This window comes from Ostrinia nubilalis, chromosome 19 (genome assembly GCF_963855985.1).
Source record: "Ostrinia nubilalis chromosome 19, ilOstNubi1.1, whole genome shotgun sequence".
NCBI classification, from domain to species: Eukaryota; Metazoa; Arthropoda; class Insecta; order Lepidoptera; family Crambidae; genus Ostrinia; species Ostrinia nubilalis.
The window spans coordinates 3173120-3194223 of NC_087106.1; the positions used below are offsets into that span (position 1 = coordinate 3173120).

At 41.0% G+C, this 21104-nt stretch overlaps 1 protein-coding gene across 1 annotated transcript; it reads left to right on the forward strand.

Moving 5' to 3' along the window:
- The first annotated feature begins 16817 nt into the window (after nucleotides 1-16817).
- On the forward strand, nucleotides 16818-19904 carry LOC135081372 (uncharacterized). Its single transcript, XM_063976091.1, has 3 exons — nucleotides 16818-17088; nucleotides 18118-18285; nucleotides 18658-19904. The coding sequence occupies exons 1-3, from the start codon at nucleotides 16818-16820 to the stop codon at nucleotides 19902-19904; spliced, it is 1686 nt and encodes a 561-aa protein (XP_063832161.1).
- The last annotated feature ends 1200 nt before the right edge of the window (nucleotides 19905-21104 follow it).

The following is a 21104-nucleotide window of genomic DNA, read 5'->3' on the forward strand; positions in this document are numbered from 1 at the left end:
GATCACGTTGTTACCTACATTTCTAGCAGCACCTCCAAAATTTACATTAGCATTATCGCCAGTGAAAGACACGCACTTTTGTTTTAAATTATACTTTTGAAGGGTCGTCAGTAAATGATTGGCAAAATAGTCATCGAAGTTTCGTTTGCCAACGCTGATAACTCAATCAATTTGCTCTGTATTCCGGTCTTCCTATCAAAGAATTGAATAATTATAGGAAATATTTTTTCAGCGTTGTGATTACTGGCATTAGTCGAACACCCGAAAAATACAATGTCTTGAAGTTTCTGTAGAAGCATTTCAATAGAATATGGTGCGATGACATTTAGGGATTGCAATCCAGCGGCGTTTTCAATCCAGCTGGATTCTTGCTGGATTGACCTGAATCCAGCTGGATCCAGCGCGGATCCAGCAAAATGTGGAACGAATATAAAAAGACGACATTTTTAAGGCTTTTATTAAGTAAAAACTAGCTTTCCGTCTACGGTTTCGCCCGCGTGAAAAAAGGGCTGTTTTAGGATTTTCCCGGAAATTATTCGAATTTTTCTCGCCGTAAAAACCATCCTTGGACTTCAACGAACATTAAAAAAAAATGGTCCAGGCGTTGTTGAGGTCTGCGCTTACCAACACATATTGCGATTCATTTTTATATTATCGTACTTCTTACGATAATCTATGAAATACGGCTAATCAGTAGGACAGACAGTCTTAAAAATTCTTATAAAATTAACTACGAAAAGGACCGTAATTTAATCTGCAATCAATTTTTTGTATCAATAGAAGTTACGAATCCGAAATAATCTTCTGCGATAATTAGGCAGTTTAAAATCTGACGACAAGAGACTGACTATGTCTCTTTTTGAATCGTCTGGAAGAAAGACCTTAGAAAACAAATTTTATCTATAGTCTAAATTTCCAACCGCACAGAACTGCATATGTAGCCGGCTGCTAAGAATGCCCTTTCGGCCTCTACACTAGTCGGTTTTAGGATCATTAAATTAATAGTCATACACCATAGATAAATGTTCACCTCGCACTCGTTCGGTCTCATAAACGCTCATTTCTTTTTTCAGTACCTTTTCGTAATCTAATCTTGGCTTTGGCTTTTGTTTATTAAAGTTCTCCTTCTCTCTTTTAAGTTCCATCTCAAGCTCTTGCTCTAAAGTCATTTTCACGGGTTCTGCGTCATCATTTAGACCATTCTCTTCTAACTCCATGATATCTTTTATCTTCTTGCACCGGCTCTGCAATATTATTTTGTTTATTTACTCGATTTAACAAAGTTTTCATCTTCTGTCGCATCGCATTCTTTTTGGCAAAGGAAAAAAGACAGTTTTTTTTACTTCTCCTTCATACTTTTTTGGATTTTTCAAGCACACTAACGTACCAGTAACTTCGGAGAGGCGCCGTTCAACGCACACAATAACAGAACGGCAACGTCACCGCGCCGTTTTGAAAATGGCGGCAATTCGAAACCAAGCAATAGAAAATTATACGTTTGCGGATCCGCATCGCTGGATCCAGCATGTTTAAAAAGGCGCTGGATCCAGCTGGATTGCTGTATGCTGGATCCAGCAATTGCAATCCCTAATGACATTATTAATAATTGCCTCAGATTTTGTCCTCGCACTAGCTAAGCTTCTGGCCAATTCCGAATCAGAAAACAGTTTTTTAAGTAATGGCGAAGTACAGTCCATGCTTTTATACGATTGGTGATGTTTAACCACATGAAATGCAAGAGTAGCATCAACTGCGCTATTTTTATCTTTTCCTTGCATAGAAACAAAATTGTCCAACTTACTTGTAGATGCGCATAATCTACTCTGTTTTTTATGCTTCTCGGTATTTATATGCTTCTGTATATCAGCAGCACCTTTGTAGCCTATAGAAAGGAAGGAATCACAAAGAGTACACTTAACTTCTTGTTCGTTTCGTCCTTCGCTGAACGACGGATATTTCGATTTTAATATATCAGTAAATGTTAAAAATGTTCTGAGCGCACCCGGTCGCGATGGTTCCGTGATTTGCACTAATTCGTTTTTTGAAGTAAAATCGATGCATTGCGAACGAGTGCGTTGATTCACACAATTGAAAAGTGAAAAAATAACACTCACCTTTAGTAACTGCGGGTAAAGATTTTGGAGTAGACGTATTTGAGTCTGGTATGTTGCTGGTACTAGATGCTAAAAAAATAAGTAGTTACTGGTTAAATTCTTGAAAAAAAAAAACTACCTACGTTACAAGCTTTTTTCAATTTGTATATTTCATTGAATTCACTGGGTGTAAATCCGAGTAGCTCGATATGAGCATCCACTACAACTTCTTCCGCCTGGAGTGCCTCCACGTGTTTAATGCCCGTTGAAGGTGAAAAAATTAATTTACGTCGTCTGTAAAAAACATAGTCTTATAAATATTATATCAACATCGACTAATAATTTGTCAAAGTACTTAAAATTATAGCTCCCTCTTTCCAGGGGTTTTTCCACCACCGACTATATGGCACCAATCTCGACTTCAGTGGGCCTCTCAAGGTCGCCGAGGTCAGCGACGTCGCCGCTGCACGCCCCAACTGGACGGTCAAAGTATCCACCGAGCGAAGGAGGGGGGTCGAACTTTGAGGCTAAAAAGAGCACACAATACAATATGTGAAAATAGATAATAATACAATAATAAACCCACAGTAAATTAAAGTAAAACAACGAACTTGATGGCACAGGTTTATCTGTTTCCCAAGGTCTAGGCTTAGGCAGAGGTGGAGTGGTTGGTGTCCCAGGTGTAAGGGGACACTGAACACGGGTTGGAGATATTTTTCTGTAAAATATTTGAAAGTAAGACTACAATTTTATTTACCTCATGATCATTTGAAAAAATAAAAAAAAACAAATAAGTACCTTTTCTGCTTTTTTTCTGGGGCATCTGGCAGCAAAAAACTAGTTACCTCCTTCTGCTCCCTTAAAGTAAATAGACGGGCTCTTTGTTCTGCTGTTAGAACATTGAGGTTCTTTTTATCAGAAACCTTCTGCTCCCTTACTTTTTTAAGCCTTCGGCTAGTGACGTTGATCTAAACAAAAAAAATAAAACTTAGAAACAACCAACTAACTGTCTAGACAAATTGTGTATGATATACATACGTAGAGGGCTGTACTACGGCTGCTACATGACCGGACGGCGGCTCCAGGACGGCAGCTGGCACAGGCGGTCTAGGATAGGAAAAAAAATTAGAATATTCCTTCACAGATCACTCAGGAGTAATTAGTGGAAAAAGGAACTTACGATTCCACACCAAGCATTTCGCAAGCACGACCACCATTACGAGACGCGCGTATTGCTGCGCGCGCCGATCGTTCCGTAGTGCTGTCAACGTAACGATGTATTCGCAGCGCGAGTGTTATAAAATGGTTTGGTGCTACATTTTAAGTGAAGAGAGTAATTTTAATTTGTGTAAGTGTATTATTATTGTATTATCCACAAAAAAAAATACAAACAAAAGTGGAATTATAGCAAATGTTTTCCGTGTGAAATTAACTATACTGTGGCTCGGAAAACTGCAATAGGCACCATCGAGCTACGCGGATCGCTCGCTTAATATGTCGGATAGCCTACTGAAGGAAGCCACATAAAGTAATTAGTGTAAATAGCAAATTAATTTCAAGCGTCTAACTTAAGTGGTAGTACTTAAACCCACTCAACAAGCATTCAATCAGCCAGAATCCATAGAGCAAGTATCCTCCCAAAAAGCCTCTACTTTCTTACAGCATGTTTCGATCTTACAGCCATCATTCAATTACATACCAAGCAACAAACAACCATCCACAGTCAGCAAACATTTGTTCAACTAACATCTATTTACCAACTGTCCGTTAGCAGTCAACAGCAATCCAACTCCCCAAAAACTGTCTATCAGAGCAACTGGAGATGACAAAATAGGTGCAGATCAAAATAATTTTATGCAACTGAAACTGTCCGTTAGCAGTTAGCAGCAATCATCAATATATGCAACTCCCCAAAAACTGTCTATCAGAGCAACTGGAGATGACAAAATAGGTGCAGATCAAAATAATTTTATGCAACTGAAAGTACCACTGGTTAAGGAAGCCAATAATATAGTTAAATTACAAGATATTTTGGTACTTCCTAAAACGCCACAAAGGAAAGGGATAAAAAAAGCTTGTAAAAAATACCAAGAAGACGCCTTTTGTACTAACATCAGCCGAATGGAAAGCACAGGAAAATGAAAAAATTTAAGAAGAGAAAGCGGAAGGTGTTAAAAAGAGAAAAGAAGAAAGAGTACAAAAGAAATTGGAAAAAGAGAAGAAAATGATAAAGAAAAATCACTACTCACTATTTTGTACAGCGAATTAATAAATGTATTTTTTATTGGTTACTATACCGGCTATACCACAGGAAATGGTTAAATGAATACCAATTTTTGACGGAGATTATAAGCAATTGAATGTATTTTTGCAAAAATGCGAATTTATTCTTTCTCATTTTAATGAAGGCGGCGAACAGGACCTTTTTAATCTCCATGTTTTAACTTATGAAGAATTAAAGGCGTTATTAACTCAGCACTTCGGAGATCTAGATCTGAGGGTTGCATTACTATTAAATTAGAATCCATGCAGTTCAGACCCAAAGAAAGATATTTAGATTTCTGTCATCGTATCCAAAGAGTACGTAGCAATTTAATTGCCAAGGTCAACTTGATTCCTTATAAGGGTTTAAGGGAAAGTAAAACGCGTATTTATGATAATACTGCATTGAACGTATTTCTTTATAATTTAACGGAAGATTTAGTGCGCATCGTGAGATTGAAGGCATCCACACTGGAGGGAGGAAGCATTAGAGATCTTAGAAGAGGAAAATTTTTATCAACAATATAACTTAGGTACGGCAACAAGACAAAAGAATTGGAAAACTAATCTACAATACTACCTCAGAGCTCATGGCACCCGCCCCGTTAGCCAAATTACGGGCAGAACAGGAGGATTCAATCAATTTAATAGGGCTCCACAAAAGAATTGGAAAACTAATCTACAATACTACCTCAGAGCTCATGGCACCCGCCCCGTTAGCCAAATTACGGGCAGAACAGGAGGATTCAATCAATTTAATAGGGCTCCACAAAATCAATATAATCGAGGTCAACAAAAATCAATTGAACAGTCTGCAATCATTGAATAATTTATCGGTACCAAAAACCTCAGAGTTCAAGAAACTTTGACCAAGCAAATCGCTTGCATAATACCAGGTCAATGACAACGCCCATACCGGAAAGCTACGGTAACAACCTTTGAATATCTTAAATATGCTAGGTGTAGATGAAGTTGATAATGCCATCCACTTCTTATACAAAGGTGAATTTGAATTTTCACGTAAAAGCTTCAACTTCAGCCCAGAAATAGGAGTAATAAAATCTAAATTACCCTATATTAGACTTGAACAATTTAATGTAATAGTAGGGAATTTAGTGCAAGAACCCCTCCACTTTGGTATAGAAGGCTCATTTTTGCACCAGTTGTTCTTTGGGTGCTCCTGAGTGGATTTCCGTCGGTAGACATCGGGAGCCCCCCCTAGGGTAGCCTGGGGAGGGGGGGGGGGGGGGGGGGGGGGAAGTTTCCTTCTGCCGCGCTTCACTTTAAGGCTCATATCTTCAAAACTATAGGTATTAGGGCAAGTGTGGTATCATTTTCAGATAATTCAAGGATGGCGAATTCATTTCTAGAACAAACTTTTTGCCTTTCCATACAAAAAAATTGAAATATTGAGCAAAATTCACAAAAAGTGAAAAGTATTTTTTTAAATAAACGTCGATTACTTTTAAACTAGCAGATATAATCTTAAATAAAAAATATGTACTGAAAGCTACATTTATCAGGATTATAAATATATAACATTGTATAGTACTTTTCTGACAAAAAGTAGGTGAAAAAATTTTTTTCTTGAGGACATAGCGGGCGAATTTTACTACGCATCGGAAGAAAATATTTATTTTAGGAATGAATTCATACCAATTAGTCCTTAAGCAAGTAAGTATTATGATTTAAGTATCTAGTTAGAGCCGTTAGGACATCAAGCTATCAATTTTTTTTTTTTTAATATACAACGTGTCCCAAAATTCAAGGATAAGCCGGCGCCGCAGGGTGGACCTAGTCATGACTGCTTTAGGAAAAATAAGGAAAAAAATCTATCTCAATTATTTTTTAAGTTACACAATAAATTATGAAATTCGTCGAAAATTGACACCCCTAATGATATTTTACATTACCACGACTACAATTTTTCAAATACTTCAGTTTTTTTGTTTGTATTGGCAACTTAAGTAGTGCTGCTGTCCACCCCAATTCTTAAAACCCTCAGAATCCTTGCAGTTTTTACACAAAAGTTAATCAAAATATGATATTTCCTTAAAATTTTGAACGATTTTTACTTACATTCCACTTTGACCCGTCGTTTTGTAAAAAAACAGTATGAACACTACTGCGGCAAGTTTTTTATAAAGTTGACGCAACTATCCAAGATTCCGAAATGGTATAATACACTAAGAAAACAAGTCGCAAAAAAGATATGCGTACCATTTTTACAAGCACTTCGCTTATTAGTTAGTATGGGATAAATCTTGCAACTGAATTTAAAACCAGTTCTCCTTAACCAATTGAGCTGAAATTTGGTATACTTGTGTAAGTACGATGACAATGCAATATTATGGTACCATTGAGCTGGATGGAGTATGGAGGTGGCCATAGGAACTCTTAACGAAACGGCGGAATTACATCTAGTTTGGGTTCGTTGGACTTGTCTTTTCGAGCACTTTAGTGCTAGATGATGTTCAGGGTCCTGATGATGAAGTCAAGAGGTGGCAGGACTGGCCATAGGAACTCCTAAACGAAACGGCGGAAGCTTATCGAGTTTGGGTTCGTTGGATTTGTCTTCCCGAGCACTTGGGCCATGAGATTGAGAAACAACTAAAAAGCTTAAAATAAAGTTGTAATAAAAAAAATTATTTAAAAACAAGCTTGACTTCGTTTGAAAATTATAATTGACTTCATCATCAGGACCCTGGACATCATCTAGCACTAAAGTGCTCGAAAAGACAAATCCAACGAACCCAAACTCGATAAGCTTCCGCCGTTTCGTTTAGGAGTTCCTATGGCCAGCTCCTGCCACCTCTTGACTTCATCATCAGGACCCTGAACATCGTCTAGCACTAAAGTGCTCGAAAAGACAAGTCCAACGAACCCAAACTAGATGTAATTCCGCCGTTTCGTTAAGAGTTCCTATGGCCACCTCCATACTCCATCCAGCTCAATGGTACCATAATATTGCATTGTCATCGTACTTACACAAGTATACCAAATTTCAGCTCAATTGGTTAAGGAGAACTGGTTTTAAATTCAGTTGCAAGATTTATCTCATACTAACTTACAAGCGAAATGCTTGTAAAAATGGTACGCATATCTTTTTTGCGACTAGTTTTCTTAGAGTATTATACCATTTCGGAATCTTAGATAGTTGCGTCAACTTTATAAGAAACTTGCCGCAGTAGTGTTCATACTGTTTTTTAACAAAACGACGAGTCAAGGTGGAGTGTTAGTAAAAATCGTTCAAAATTTTAAGGAAATATCATATTTTGATTAACTTTTGTGTAAAAACTGCAAGGATTCTGAGGGTTTTAAGAATTGGGGTGGACAGCAGCACTACTTAAGTTGCCGATACAAACAAAAAAACTGAAGTATTTGAAAAATTGTAGTCGTGGTAATGTAAAATATCATAAGGGGTGTCAATTTTCGACGAATTTCATAATTTTATTATGTAACTTAAAAAATAATTGAGATAGATTTTTTTTTCTTATTTTTCCTAAAGCAGTCATGACTATGTCCACTCTGCGGCGCCGGCTTATCCTTGAATTTTGGGACACGTTGTATATTGAACTCTATGTGTTAAGACTTTAGGTTGAAAATGGCTTAAATACATTTTGAGACTTGAATATCCTAATGTACTTTTGCCCATATATTCATTTTTTTTCCTTAATAGAAATTGAATTGAATTCCTTTAAACGTCTTAATTATTATTTTAACTAATACTTTTACCTGAACCTTCATACCAATGTAGCAGTGATTTATTGGAAAGGTAGTATGAGGATTGACTATCATTCTTCGGGAGATAATGTCAGTAATAAACTCAAGATAAAAAGTAAATTATTTATTTATAGCATAAACCAGCACACAGTCACAACTGCGAACATTTTAATTGTTTCTGCATACAGCTGCATCGGCTGCTGGCTTTGCACTGTTTTTTGCATTTGCATCTCACCATTTCCAGGCAAGCCTGGGCAGCTGCAGGTAAATCGGTCCACGTAGGCTCCCAGTTGCCATCGACTCTGGTCCACCCCCAACCAGTCGGACAGGGCAGACTTTGAGTCGGTTGCAACTGACCCCATACGTGGACCCCTTGATACACTGCCCGCAGCAAATGTTGGTACAAGGCTGCCCGGGTTGGTGGGATGTTATCGAGTTGCCGGTCTTTTTTTGTAAAAAGATATTTCCGGCACTCGTTCACATTTGTGCACGTACTTGATCTGAAACAAAACCAGCAGTTTCAAAGAATAGTATTCCAAACATAGAAGTATCCAGTTCAAAAAATAAGTATTCATCTTTACCTGTCATATAAAATAACGACGTATTTTTCTATAATCGTCATTGCCTCTTCAATTCGCCCTTCCTTCGCTGACACTAGACTCTCAGTTAAAGCGGGAAAGGCCTCCCACGCTTCAAAAGCACTTTTCTTGCCTTTCCCGCTGAAGGAAGAGACAGTGTCACATCCTGTAAAGGCATGAAACAGAGGCAAGACTCTCGCTCGTTGTGGTCCTGTAATTTTTTTGCATTTTATAACATATAAATAAATAAACATCTATCATCTGCTAGGTAGAGAAAGATTAGATTTTACCTAAAGTAGTAGCAATATCATGGCAAGAGAGGTACTGATGGTGTTTGCCAGTGCCTATGTGTACCCACAGCTCTTCAAGCTGGGGTAATTCTTGTACCTGAGCAACTGCTAGCACCACGACGTCGGTATCTACAGTACGTATCATGATTTTTTTTAAGCCTTGAGCAACAGCATCAGATAGGTGCACCATCATGCGAGTATCCGCCTCTTCATGGTTACATGGGGCTATTCGTTGAATGTCACGAGTGTTGTTGGTCAAAATATTTTGCCCATCCGTAATACAAAGTTCTTTCCCAGTGTCAATGTCGTTTGCGAAAGATTGACAGGCGATAGAAAGCATGTGAAATAATCCTTCCTTGTTTGAATTATCCCTCAGGAAATTACCCCAGCCTTTAGGTATTTTAGATGTAGTGGATACCCGTGTTTTCTGTCCAGTGCCACGTTTTTCTCGGGTAATATTTTTAAGACTGTCGCTCTTATACATATCCCAAACAATGTCCAATCTAGAAACTTTGCTAAGTTCTTTCCGAAGAAATGGTATAAATATTTGATCAGCGTATTCACCAAAGTTCTTGCTCTGGCTAGGACTCAGCATGTGAACTAATGCAGATCCATCAAGAATTTTTGCTGTTACATGTGGGGCGTTTGGAACGGTTGCAGTATCACATATAGCGGTAATTGACTTTAGTAAATCTGACTTTATGCCAGTTCGTAATTTACCCATCGACGAAAGCGCTGGTGGGCTTGCTTGGTTTTCGTGGGCAAAAAATTCATCCAGATTACCTGCTCTATGCTCACAAGTCGCAATATAAAGTTTACTAAACAGACTGCAATCGTTTTTTAGACCTCCTATCTTAGCTTTCGTTTTGTTCATACTTTTGTTTTTAGATGTATTTAGAAGTGGATATTTATTGAGTTTGATTGGATCTGCCAAATTTTTTTCAGAATTAGTATGTAATCTTTCATTACAAAATGTAAGATATTGGTCTTCACCACATTTTTCGATATTGAAAACTGTATCAACGACTTCCGGAGGGGCAATCATTTTTGTGTCAATATTATATAAGTCAGCGGATCGTTCGAGGAAAGGATTTCCTAGATTATTTATGGTAGATTCCAATGATTTAACATCTTGAATAAATTTTATTTTATTTGCTTCTGTATCAGAATGATGACTAACGTCTTCATCTATTCCACTTTTGTCGGTATACAAAACGTCATGCTCGAAACTGTAAACCATATCTGCTAATTCAGGTCCAGCGAGAACCCATTTAAGCAGAGCATCTGAATTTTCCGTTAATCCTATCATCCCTGTGGTGTGTTAAAAATTAAGTTTAGTATAATTATTTGAATAAGTTCAAATTAAAGCACAATAACTTAAAATAAGTGTACCTCCATCTCCTTTTAATATCGCATTCATTTGCTCGTGTGCCTGATCTAAAGCCATTCCAGAAAACTTTCGATTGCTTTTTCGAGCAACGAATTTGCCATCACTAAAGTGTTGCAATAATTTCGGGTGATTATTTGTCAAGTTTACCAAGTCCTGAAGATGAACCGAAAGCCATCTTGCATAGTTCACGTGGTCTAGAGCGAAAAACCAGGGTAATATTTTCCTTATAGAGTCGAGGTACATCGGGAAATTGCCACTTCTAATGGATCGGACAAATCTTAATACGATTATCATGAGATTTAGCGCTGTATTCCAAAACTTAAATTGAGGGAAAAGTGCATTATTTTCCAAATGCCACTGGTCAAAAGGTTTTTGTGGTTCATTTTCCTGTTCTTCACATTCACTTTGATATGCTTTCTTCATTAAAGCATACAAAGCTGCTGCAGTTACCTGAAAGGAAATTTTATGTGTAACTTTATAAAAAAGTTTATGTATTATGGAATAATATCTAGAATAAAAACCACCATCAGAGGCAAATATTTATTACCTCATAAGCATATCTTGCACGCGATACGTTAGATGCCTGTAGCATTGATTCTGATCTACCTTGTGTCGTCACTTTTGCCTCCACCAAGGCCTCAGTCCAGCCACTTTCTTTTAACCACTGTCCAATTACTTTCAAAGCTGCCATTTCTATGTGAAGACCACCCATCATTATAAATATTTTGTCTTCTCCATACTTTTCGCATGAAGTATACTGTAATTGTTTTAACAACGCATACAGTGGTTGGTCCGCCACTAATACTGGCACTTGGTCCGGATTAAGAAATTTAATAGCTTTTATTATAACATCCATTGAGTGCATCATCATTGCAGGGCTGTGGGCTTGCTCTGTAAACACTGGCAGAAGAGATATTTCTGTTCTGTGTCTTTTTTTGTCATCATTACAATCAGTTGCAGCATGATGTGCTGCCCATGGTCGAAATTCTTCGGTCACTGTACTGTTTAGAAATTCCATTTCTTCCACCATAGGTGCTGCTGGGTTAGATGCTTCATCATAGGTATAAATATCTGATCGTGTGCATGTATATTTTCTCAGGTCAATAAAACAAGGTGATACTAGTGAGTAATGAGATGGCAACTGCATTACTTTGTTTTGTGAAGCGTCTGTTGAAATTGGTGGTGAATCACGGGGTAAACCTGTTAATAAACAATGAGCATAGATATGTCGGAATAAGGTCATACATCAGAAGTAAAACACAGTAGGTATCAAGTAGTACCAACAATTACGCAGCCTATAGATAAGTGTCTGAGTGACAGTTAGGGCAGAGGGTGGTGCTAGTTCACTGTCCAATCCAAGTAAATGCGTGCAGACACTAACACTTTACAACCTGTACGAGACGAGCCCTGCACGGGAATATACCGCCGTTCCTAGTTATTAAAAGTGGTAGTTGCTTACCTACTTCATCAGGCATCTTGTGCTGCATCAATGTGATAGCTGTGCCATGGAAAGAGCTTTTTGCTGTTGTCGAAGAGGGGTTGTGATCAATATTGTCTACCGCAGCGGTAGTGAAGCACCCTTTACTCATTTTGGGTGGGCAGACCACTCCATCTCTATGATACATCTCACAAACTGAGTTAGCTTTTGCGGTTATTATGCTGTGCAATCTTTGATAAGAAATAGACATACCGAGATTATATGTGCAATTAACGAGAGATTTTTTTCTAGTTTCTGCATATAACTTAGCCGCAAGATAAATGGGAGCAGAAGTTTCCATGTCCTTGTTATGCCTCCTTACATCTCCTCTTTTTTGGCCTTGAATGGCATGGTATGCTAGGAGCTCAGCCATAAACAGACAAACATGGTCATCATCATCGGCAGCTTGAGAATCTGGCCCAAAAATAATCATAGTCACAAGAGATAGTAATGATTCTGCCACACCACTATTGTTTTTAGATTTGGCAAATAAGTCGGACCTTACTATTGCCGAGGCTTCCGTTAATATATTTTTTTCATCTTTAGGCGCCGTAACGCAGACATCGTCCTTAAAAGTAATCTGACTTGGCATTCCTGGTCTGTCATATGAAATTAGGTAGGGACTCTCATCTAACAATTTGTGTTTAAGCCTCGTTTTGTGCACATTATAGTCAAATCCGAGATCTTTCATATGTTTTTCTTGAAGTTCAGCGAGCTCTGAAATGCTAAAAATTGGGGTTTCATCACTGTTATTTCGAGTTTTATTTATATGCGCAATTATTTCTGTAAATGTATTACTCAGAGCTTGTTTTTTTGTGATACTGTTGCTTTGTATTATTTTAGCGTCCACAGATTTTTTTTTATTTTTATATTCAATATAACATTTCAAATGATATTTCGCTTCCAATGCTATTAAATCGTGTCGTTCTGATACTTTTGCTAAAATCTTGAAATCTTGTAATACAGTGGCGCAATGTATAATATTATCATTACAATTTTTTTTCATTACTGTATTAAGAGGCTGTGTCTTTGTACCAGGTAATTCGCAAAATAAACATGTTTTGTCGTTATATGCCGTTTGCTGTAATCCACGGGTCATTGGTGGTGATACACGAGTATACTTAGCATTTTTGCTGACACGCAATTTTGCGCGTTGGAGTTGGGTATTATTGTATTTTAAATAGCATGATTTATGCCATACAGCTTGGTTTTGACATAAAAGGTTTTTTTAAATCACATATATTGTCTAGCAAAGACTCATTTAGTGGATGTGGTAGCTGACCAAGCTTGTGGAATTCCGACAAATTTTTGGCAAGCACTTCATATCCGACACATTGAGGCCTGACAAGCTTTTCATTAGTTAGTGTTTGACAAAGCACACAATTCTTCCAGTTAGTAATAAAAGTATCTTGCTTACACGAAGTCATGCTTAAAACCATGCAACCTATGTATTTGTTAGTCACAAAAAGTCCTTCACCAACTTGCAACTAAAATTACGTTTGTTAGTTCACGAGCACTACACATTCGATGCACTTCACTCTCATAATTACCTCACAATGGTATGTACTTACAAATTATTTGTTTTAACACCCATTAGTAAAATCCAAACTGCAAAACACATAATTTCAACCGCCCGGTCAACTATCTCTTTCCGACTGGCGCGTTCGGGAGGCGAAGAAACATGCATCGCGCTGCTATCCCTCCCCCCACGCGCCCGCTCAGCTCATCAAAATAGGCAAGCAAACAGGCCTGCCTTAGACCTTATGAATAATCCACAAATTTAAAAGACGTCATAGAATTAATAATATTATTTTATTGAATAGAACTTTACGACGAAGGTAATAAATATTATCGTTTATACTCTTATGATGCATGTGTATGGTGTAAGTAAGGGGGTATTATAAAATACATGCGTGAATTATGAAATGTATAGGTAATAATATCATCTATTTTTAATATTTATCGTGATGACAAGAATTCACAAAATTTCGCATCCTAGCACGAGGTTGGCGCCATTTTGCAAAAGTACCGCGCCCTTTCGGGAATTTTTTTCACCCACTTTTTGTCAAAAAAGTACTATACAATGTTATATATTTATAATCCTGATAAATGTAGCTTTCAGTACATATTTTTTATTTAAGATTATATCTGCTAGTTTAAAAGTAATCGACGATTATTTAAAAAAATACTTTTCACATTTTGTGAATTTTGCTCAATATTTCAATTTTTTTGTATGGAAAGGCAAAAAGTTTGTTCTAGAAATGAATTCGCCATCCTTGAATTATCTGAAAATGATACCACACTTGCCCTAATACCTATAGTTTTGAAGATATGAGCCTTAAAGTGAAGCGCGGCAGAAGGAAACTTCCCCCCCCCCTCCCCAGGCTACCCTAGGGGGGGCTCCCGATGTCTACCGACGGAAATCCACTCAGGAGCACCCAAAGAACAACTGGTGCAAAAATGAGCCTTCTATACCAAAGTGGAGGGGTCTCCATACAAATCATTGCACTAAATTCCCTACTATAAATTTCTTGATTGATACAGGAAGTGCTAGGTCATTAATCAGTTCAAAATAAGTTCAAAAATATTTCCCCAATGAAATAAACAATGAAACTTGAAATCGTTAGTACACATGCTCATAGTAAGTGTTCACGACCACCTTTTTTATAAACCTTTACATACTTTTTTGTACCATAGATTTACCATAGATTTACATAATTATTAAGAAAAAATAAACCAGTGTCAAACTAGCTTCTGTTTGTTTCACTCAACATAATTTGGTGTCAGAAGTGGGATGCTCGACTACTAAGGGCTCCGATCGCGTCAGCAGGTGCACAGGCCCAGACAGTACCGCCGCTGCCCTCGCGCTACCTGAGCTTGGAATGTCTTTGGCAAGCAGGGTACTGCCCTCATCTTTATTCCCTCGGATTCCCTCGAGTAGTTCTGGTCCGTGCGATGGCTCTACTATAGATATCACCTCTGAGAGTATCGGGTCATACAGGCCCCCACTGGGTGGGATGTAGGAGCTCTTTGGTTCTAAGGAAAGTAACGACTTGAGTCGGTCCGGCAGGTTCTGATTCCCCAAGATTTCGGAGGGGTCGCTGTCGTACGTTACATGGATAGTGGCTAGATCACAAGCCTCTGTGAACAAATTGTCCCACCCCAGGTCGTCTGAGGATTCCCCAAAAAGGCTGTATTTTGAAGAATGTAAGCGGGTCTTTGAGACACATATCGAGTATGCGCCGCTTGAAATCATTGTGAGGGACGTCGTCAACATTATTGGGGAGTACAGAGCCCAAGTCTTGATATCTTCCAGTACCCTCACATGTACCACGAACATAGATTTGATTTTATTCATGGAGACTTCGTTCTGAGCGATCAACAGTATTGGTACCCGAGAGTATCTGGCTTGGTATAAACTCGATCCTATGGTCTTCATGGTGGTGGTGGGCACGTCCATGTTTTTGATTTTTTCAAACCCTGCCCTGTCTGAGGGGTACTTGATGGCATAGAAGAGCCCGACCAAGCTCGGTATACTCGCATACTCCATTGGCGTGTTCATTCTAATTGAGGTTGTGCGTAAATTTAATATGTCCGCTCGCATGTCATACCCGCTTATCAGCTCCCGGATGATGTTGAGCCTTGGAGCATAAACGTCAAATGGATTCATACCGCGGATGATCTCCACCAGAGTTATGTTTCCCAGTATCCTGAAGGCCGAGTGGGAAGTCGCATCATTGAAATCTAGTGAAGCAGAGGTGGCGAACTGGCGCAGCGATTTGTAATACGAGAAGGAGGTGTTGTAATGTGATGCCTGTAATATGTCAAATTCGTACCTGAGTCGAGGCGTGTTCAATAGGTATTGTACGCTCATCGTGAAGGGTGATCCAGAATCCAAAACTATGGTGGGCATGGACCCACGTCTTGACTCCACTCTCTCTCCACCATGGAAAGTGTAGGACTGCCGCTTGACACGGTGAACGGTGGTGTTTGTGGTTTCGCGTCGCACTCGCAAGAAGTTTTCGTTATATGCGGCCACCTTATCCATGGCCCCTTTCTCGCGTGCGGAATCTGCGTGGTATGCGTACGGGGAAAACCGGGGGAAGACGTCGTCGAAGTAAGCCGTATAGTCGCTGATGATATATTTGGCTGGCCCGTTGTAAAAGAGCGTGTCTCCAACAAGCAGGGATGTATCAAAGTGCACCGATAACATCTCCAGGAGCAACTCTCTGTCCATACCGAGGAACTGATTTTTGAAGAAAGGTGAACACGCACGCAGAGTGTCACCTGCTACAGCCAGGTGAACATCGAATAGGACATCGGCTGGATTGAGAGTACGCATGCCTATTCGTATATTGCTGTCGGGATTGTGTGCAGCTAGCACCTCTGAACGGATGTTTTCATCGTGGAAACACTGGCTAAACAGTAGCGAGGACATCGCTATGAAGAAGCGCTCGTAGGAGGCGAGCCTTTGTATTGGGTGTATTATCGTTACGTTTAGGTCGAGAGTGGATAGGTGCTGTACCCCTGAGAAGACCCAAGGGACCGAAATCCCTGCCGCGTGGCTGACCCAAGATGGTATCCGTTCCAACGCCTTGCCGATGCCGCGCATAGCGGTTGCCAATTTTCTACTAAAAATGTTAGCCTGTCTCCGCCTGCGCTTGGGAATACGTCGCATCACCTTTGACAAGGTTGCGAGCACGTTTCTGTTGTTTGACTTAATGACATTTATGGTTGTAGGGGTCCCTGCCAGTCTCACCGATATTGGCACCTGTACTAGTGAGTCGACGGGAGCCTGGGATAGTGTCTGTAATGTCTGTGCGCTTCTGCCGACAGCTGGTAATGATGGCTAGCGATAAACGTGCTATAGAAATTCTAGATGAGACTACGGTGAGGTTAACCTCTGGTCGCTTCCAAACTGGTCTTCTATGGCGGGACAACATTAAAATCATCCCCAACAGTAAGCGCTTAGCGCTGTCCCGATTTCAAAGTCTCGAATCTAAAATGGCTAAAGACAAAACTTACGCGACTTCCTATAAACAGAACATTCAGGGTATGATTGACAAAGGATACGCGGAGCTTTGCTCTGGACCACCAACTGGTAACATCACGTGGTACCTCCCGCATTTTGGGGTCGTACACCCACACAAAAGGAAGTTACGTGTGGTGCACGATGCGGCAGCGAAATGTAACGGGGTGAGCCTGAACTCTATGCTATTATCAGGTCCAGACTTGCTGCAACCCCTGCTTGCTATTGTCATGAGATTCAGAGAAGGTAAGATCGCTATTACGGGGGATATAAGGGAGATGTTCCCACAAGTAAAAATTAGACCTGAGGACCGCGACGCTCAGCGCTTTTTGTGGAGGGATGACCCTCAGTCCCCTCTCTTAGAATATAGGATGTCTTCTATGATTTTTGGAGCAACGTCTAGCCCGTGTACAGCACTCTACTTGAAAAACAAAAATGCTCTTGAATTTCAGAATTCTTATCCGAAAGCTGCTCAGTCCATTATAGAAAATCATTACATGGACGATTATCTTGAAAGCTTTGATAGTGTAGAAGAGGCAGCTAGCTTAGCTTCGGAAATAGTCACCGTCCATAAGGCTGCAGGATTTGAAATGCGATCTTGGGTCTCCAATCATGCTGAGGCTCTTACCTTATTACCTTTAGACCTCTGCGCCACTGAAGCTTCTGAGGTAGGGTTAGGTCCATCTTCTCCATCGCGCATTAGAGTTTTGGGATTGACTTGGCTTGTTGGCGATGACTCCTTGTCCTTTCTTAAGTCCATCCCGAAATTTCCCCCAACGCTTACGAAACGTTCTGCCTTGTCTTTGCTTATGTCGGTGTACGATCCGTTAGGGTTGATAACGCCTCTTATTATAAAGGGTCGAATTCTTTTCCAAAAGACATGGAAGTTAGGTTTGGATTGGGATCAAAAATTATCTGAGGGGTTAGTTCTAAAATACCAGTCGTGGTTCCGGGAACTTGAGATCGTATCAGGGAGCGCTATTCCCAGATGTTATTCGGAGGGAAAGCAAGTTATAGAAAGTCAGCTTCACGTCTTATGCGACGCTAGCGAGCTAGCTTACGCTTGCGTTGCCTACTGGCGATTTGTTTTATCGGATGGTTCAGTCAAATTGGCGCTTATAGGAGGCAAAGCTAGGCTCGCGCCACTAAAACCAGCGACTATTCCGAGAATGGAACTTCAGGCGGCGTTGATAGGCGCGCGTTTTGCTGCTTACATTATTGAGGCTCACAAAAATAAGCCTTTTAAAACGTTTCTATGGTCTGATTCGATTACAGTGCTGAAATGGTTACGTGGCGACGCCTGCACATTTAAGCCATTCGTGTCCTTTCGTGTAGCCGAGATCTCGGATCTTACTGATGTACAGTCTTGGAGATATGTTCCTAGTGGCTTAAATGTTGCTGACGACGCCACGCGCGATACAGCGGAGTTCTCTCTACATTCACGTTGGTTCACTGGCCCGACTTATCTTCTTTCACCGGAAGCTACGTGGCCCCGCGAACCGCTTTACACTGATTCTTCAACCACAAGTGAAATAAAAATGGTTGAATGCTTGGTTGTACCTTCTACAGAATCCCCGGCTCTTTCGCCTGTGGTCGCAGACCATCGGAGATTCAGCCGATGGATTCGCTTGCTCAGAGCCACAGCTCGAGCACACCAGTCGGCAAAAATGTTTAGGACCTTATTACCTCTAAATTGTAAATTATTTCTAAACTCGCCTCGTTGCGATCGAAAATTACCTCTTTTATCAGCCGACGACTTAAACTCGGCAGAGCATCATTTACTCATGTCTGTACAACGCGATTCATTGTCCGAAGAGCTTGATTGTGTTAACGCAGGACGCCCCGTTTCTAGATTAAGTAAACTTAAGAACGTGTCCTTGCTCGTCTGTAACGGTCTTCTACGGTTATCCGGTCGCACATCCGCTTCAGATGCCATTGAGTCCCGCCCAATTGTCCATGATGGAAAGCATCAGATAACAAGACTGTTGATTCATGACTACCATATACGATACGCTCACGCAAACAATGAACTCGTCGTCAACGAAATGCGCCAGAAGTTCTACATCATCGGCCTGAGATCTGCCGTCAAACAAGTTGCTTCAAGATGTCAGCGTTGCAGAGTATGGAAGGCTAGACCTGTGCCGCCGCCCATTGGCGACTTACCAGACGTGCGGATGGCCATCTATGAGCGCCCATTCTCCTACGTCGGTTTGGACTATTTTGGCCCTCTCAATGTCACGATCGGCCGGAAGCATGCGAAAAGATGGGTCGCGCTCTTTACCTGTATGACTGTCCGAGCAGTTCACCTGGAAATCGTCGATAACCTGTCAGCGGACTCTGCGATAATGGCCCTACGCCGCTTCATATCTCGTCGAGGCTGCCCGATTTGCATCTATTCTGACAATGGGACGGCTTTCGTTGGGGCCTCTAAGATGTTAGCGGAAGTCTATGAGTTCGCGACCACCAAGCGGATACAGTGGAAATTTATCCCGCCGTCGGCTCCTTTCATGGGTGGATGCTGGGAGAGATTGGTACGGAACGTCAAGTCTGCGCTATCCGCAACCTTGAAAGAACAGTCACCCAGAGAAGAGACACTCCACACCCTACTCCTTGAAGCAGAGGCTATAGTTAACTCTAGGCCGCTGACTCACGTGTCAACGGAACCCGATGCAGAGGAGGCGCTTACGCCGTTTACGTTCCTTATCGGCACCCCTTCGTACGATCTGCAAACACGGCCGTTCGACGACACCGATCTGTCCAGCCGGGCACAGTGGCGGAAGGCACAGCGTCTGGCCGACCATTTTTGGCAGCGCTTCACCAAAGAATACCTGCCCAGCCTAGTCCCTCGCCGCTCTTCACCGACGGCTTCCGCGAGCTTCATCATTGGCGATCTGGTGGTCATAGTGGACGGAACTCTACCCAGGCGTTGCTGGCCACGTGGCCGCATCGTTGCTACTTACCCCGGCAAGGATCGGATAGTTAGGGTAGTGGATGTTCAAACTAAAGGGGGTGTCCTGCGTAGGCCCGTAAAAAAATTGGCCAAGCTGGTCGTTTCACCCTAAACCTGGTGCTTACACCGCCGGGGGCCATGTTCACGACCACCTTTTTTATAAACCTTTACATACTTTTTTGTACCATAGATTTACCATAGATTTACATAATTATTAAGAAAAAATAAACCAGTGTCAAACTAGCTTCTGTTTGTTTCACTCAACATAATTTGGTGTCAGAAGTGGGATGCTCGACTACTAAGGGCTCCGATCGCGTCAGCAGGTGCACAGGCCCAGACAGAACCGCCGCTGCCCTCGCGCTACCTGAGCTTGGAATGTCTTTGGCAAGCAGGGTACTGCCCTCATCTTTATTCCCTCGGATTCCCTCGAGTAGTTCTGGTCCGTGCGATGGCTCTACTATAGATATCACCTCTGAGAGTATCGGGTCATACAGGCCCCCACTGGGTGGGATGTAGGAGCTCTTTGGTTCTAAGGAAAGTAACGACTTGAGTCGGTCCGGCAGGTTCTGATTCCCCAAGATTTCGGAGGGGTCGCTGTCGTACGTTACATGGATAGTGGCTAGATCACAAGCCTCTGTGAACAAATTGTCCCACCCCAGGTCGTCTGAGGATTCCCCAAAAAGGCTGTATTTTGAAGAATGTAAGCGGGTCTTTGAGACACATATCGAGTATGCGCCGCTTGAAATCATTGTGAGGGACGTCGTCAACATTATTGGGGAGTACAGAGCCCAAGTCTTGATATCTTCCAGTACCCTCACATGTACCACGAACATAGATTTGATTTTATTCATGGAGACTTCGTTCTGAGCGATCAACAGTATTGGTACCCGAGAGTATCTGGCTTGGTATAAACTCGATCCTATGGTCTTCATGGTGGTGGTGGGCACGTCCATGTTTTTGATTTTTTCAAACCCTGCCCTGTCTGAGGGGTACTTGATGGCATAGAAGAGCCCGACCAAGCTCGGTATACTCGCATACTCCATTGGCGTGTTCATTCTAATTGAGGTTGTGCGTAAATTTAATATGTACGCTCGCATGTCATACCCGCTTATCAGCTCCCGGATGATGTTGAGCCTTGGAGCATAAACGTCAAATGGATTCATACCGCGGATGATCTCCACCAGAGTTATGTTTCCCAGTATCCTGAAGGCCGAGTGGGAAGTCGCATCATTGAAATCTAGTGAAGCAGAGGTGGCGAACTGGCGCAGCGATTTGTAATACGAGAAGGAGGTGTTGTAATGTGATGCCTGTA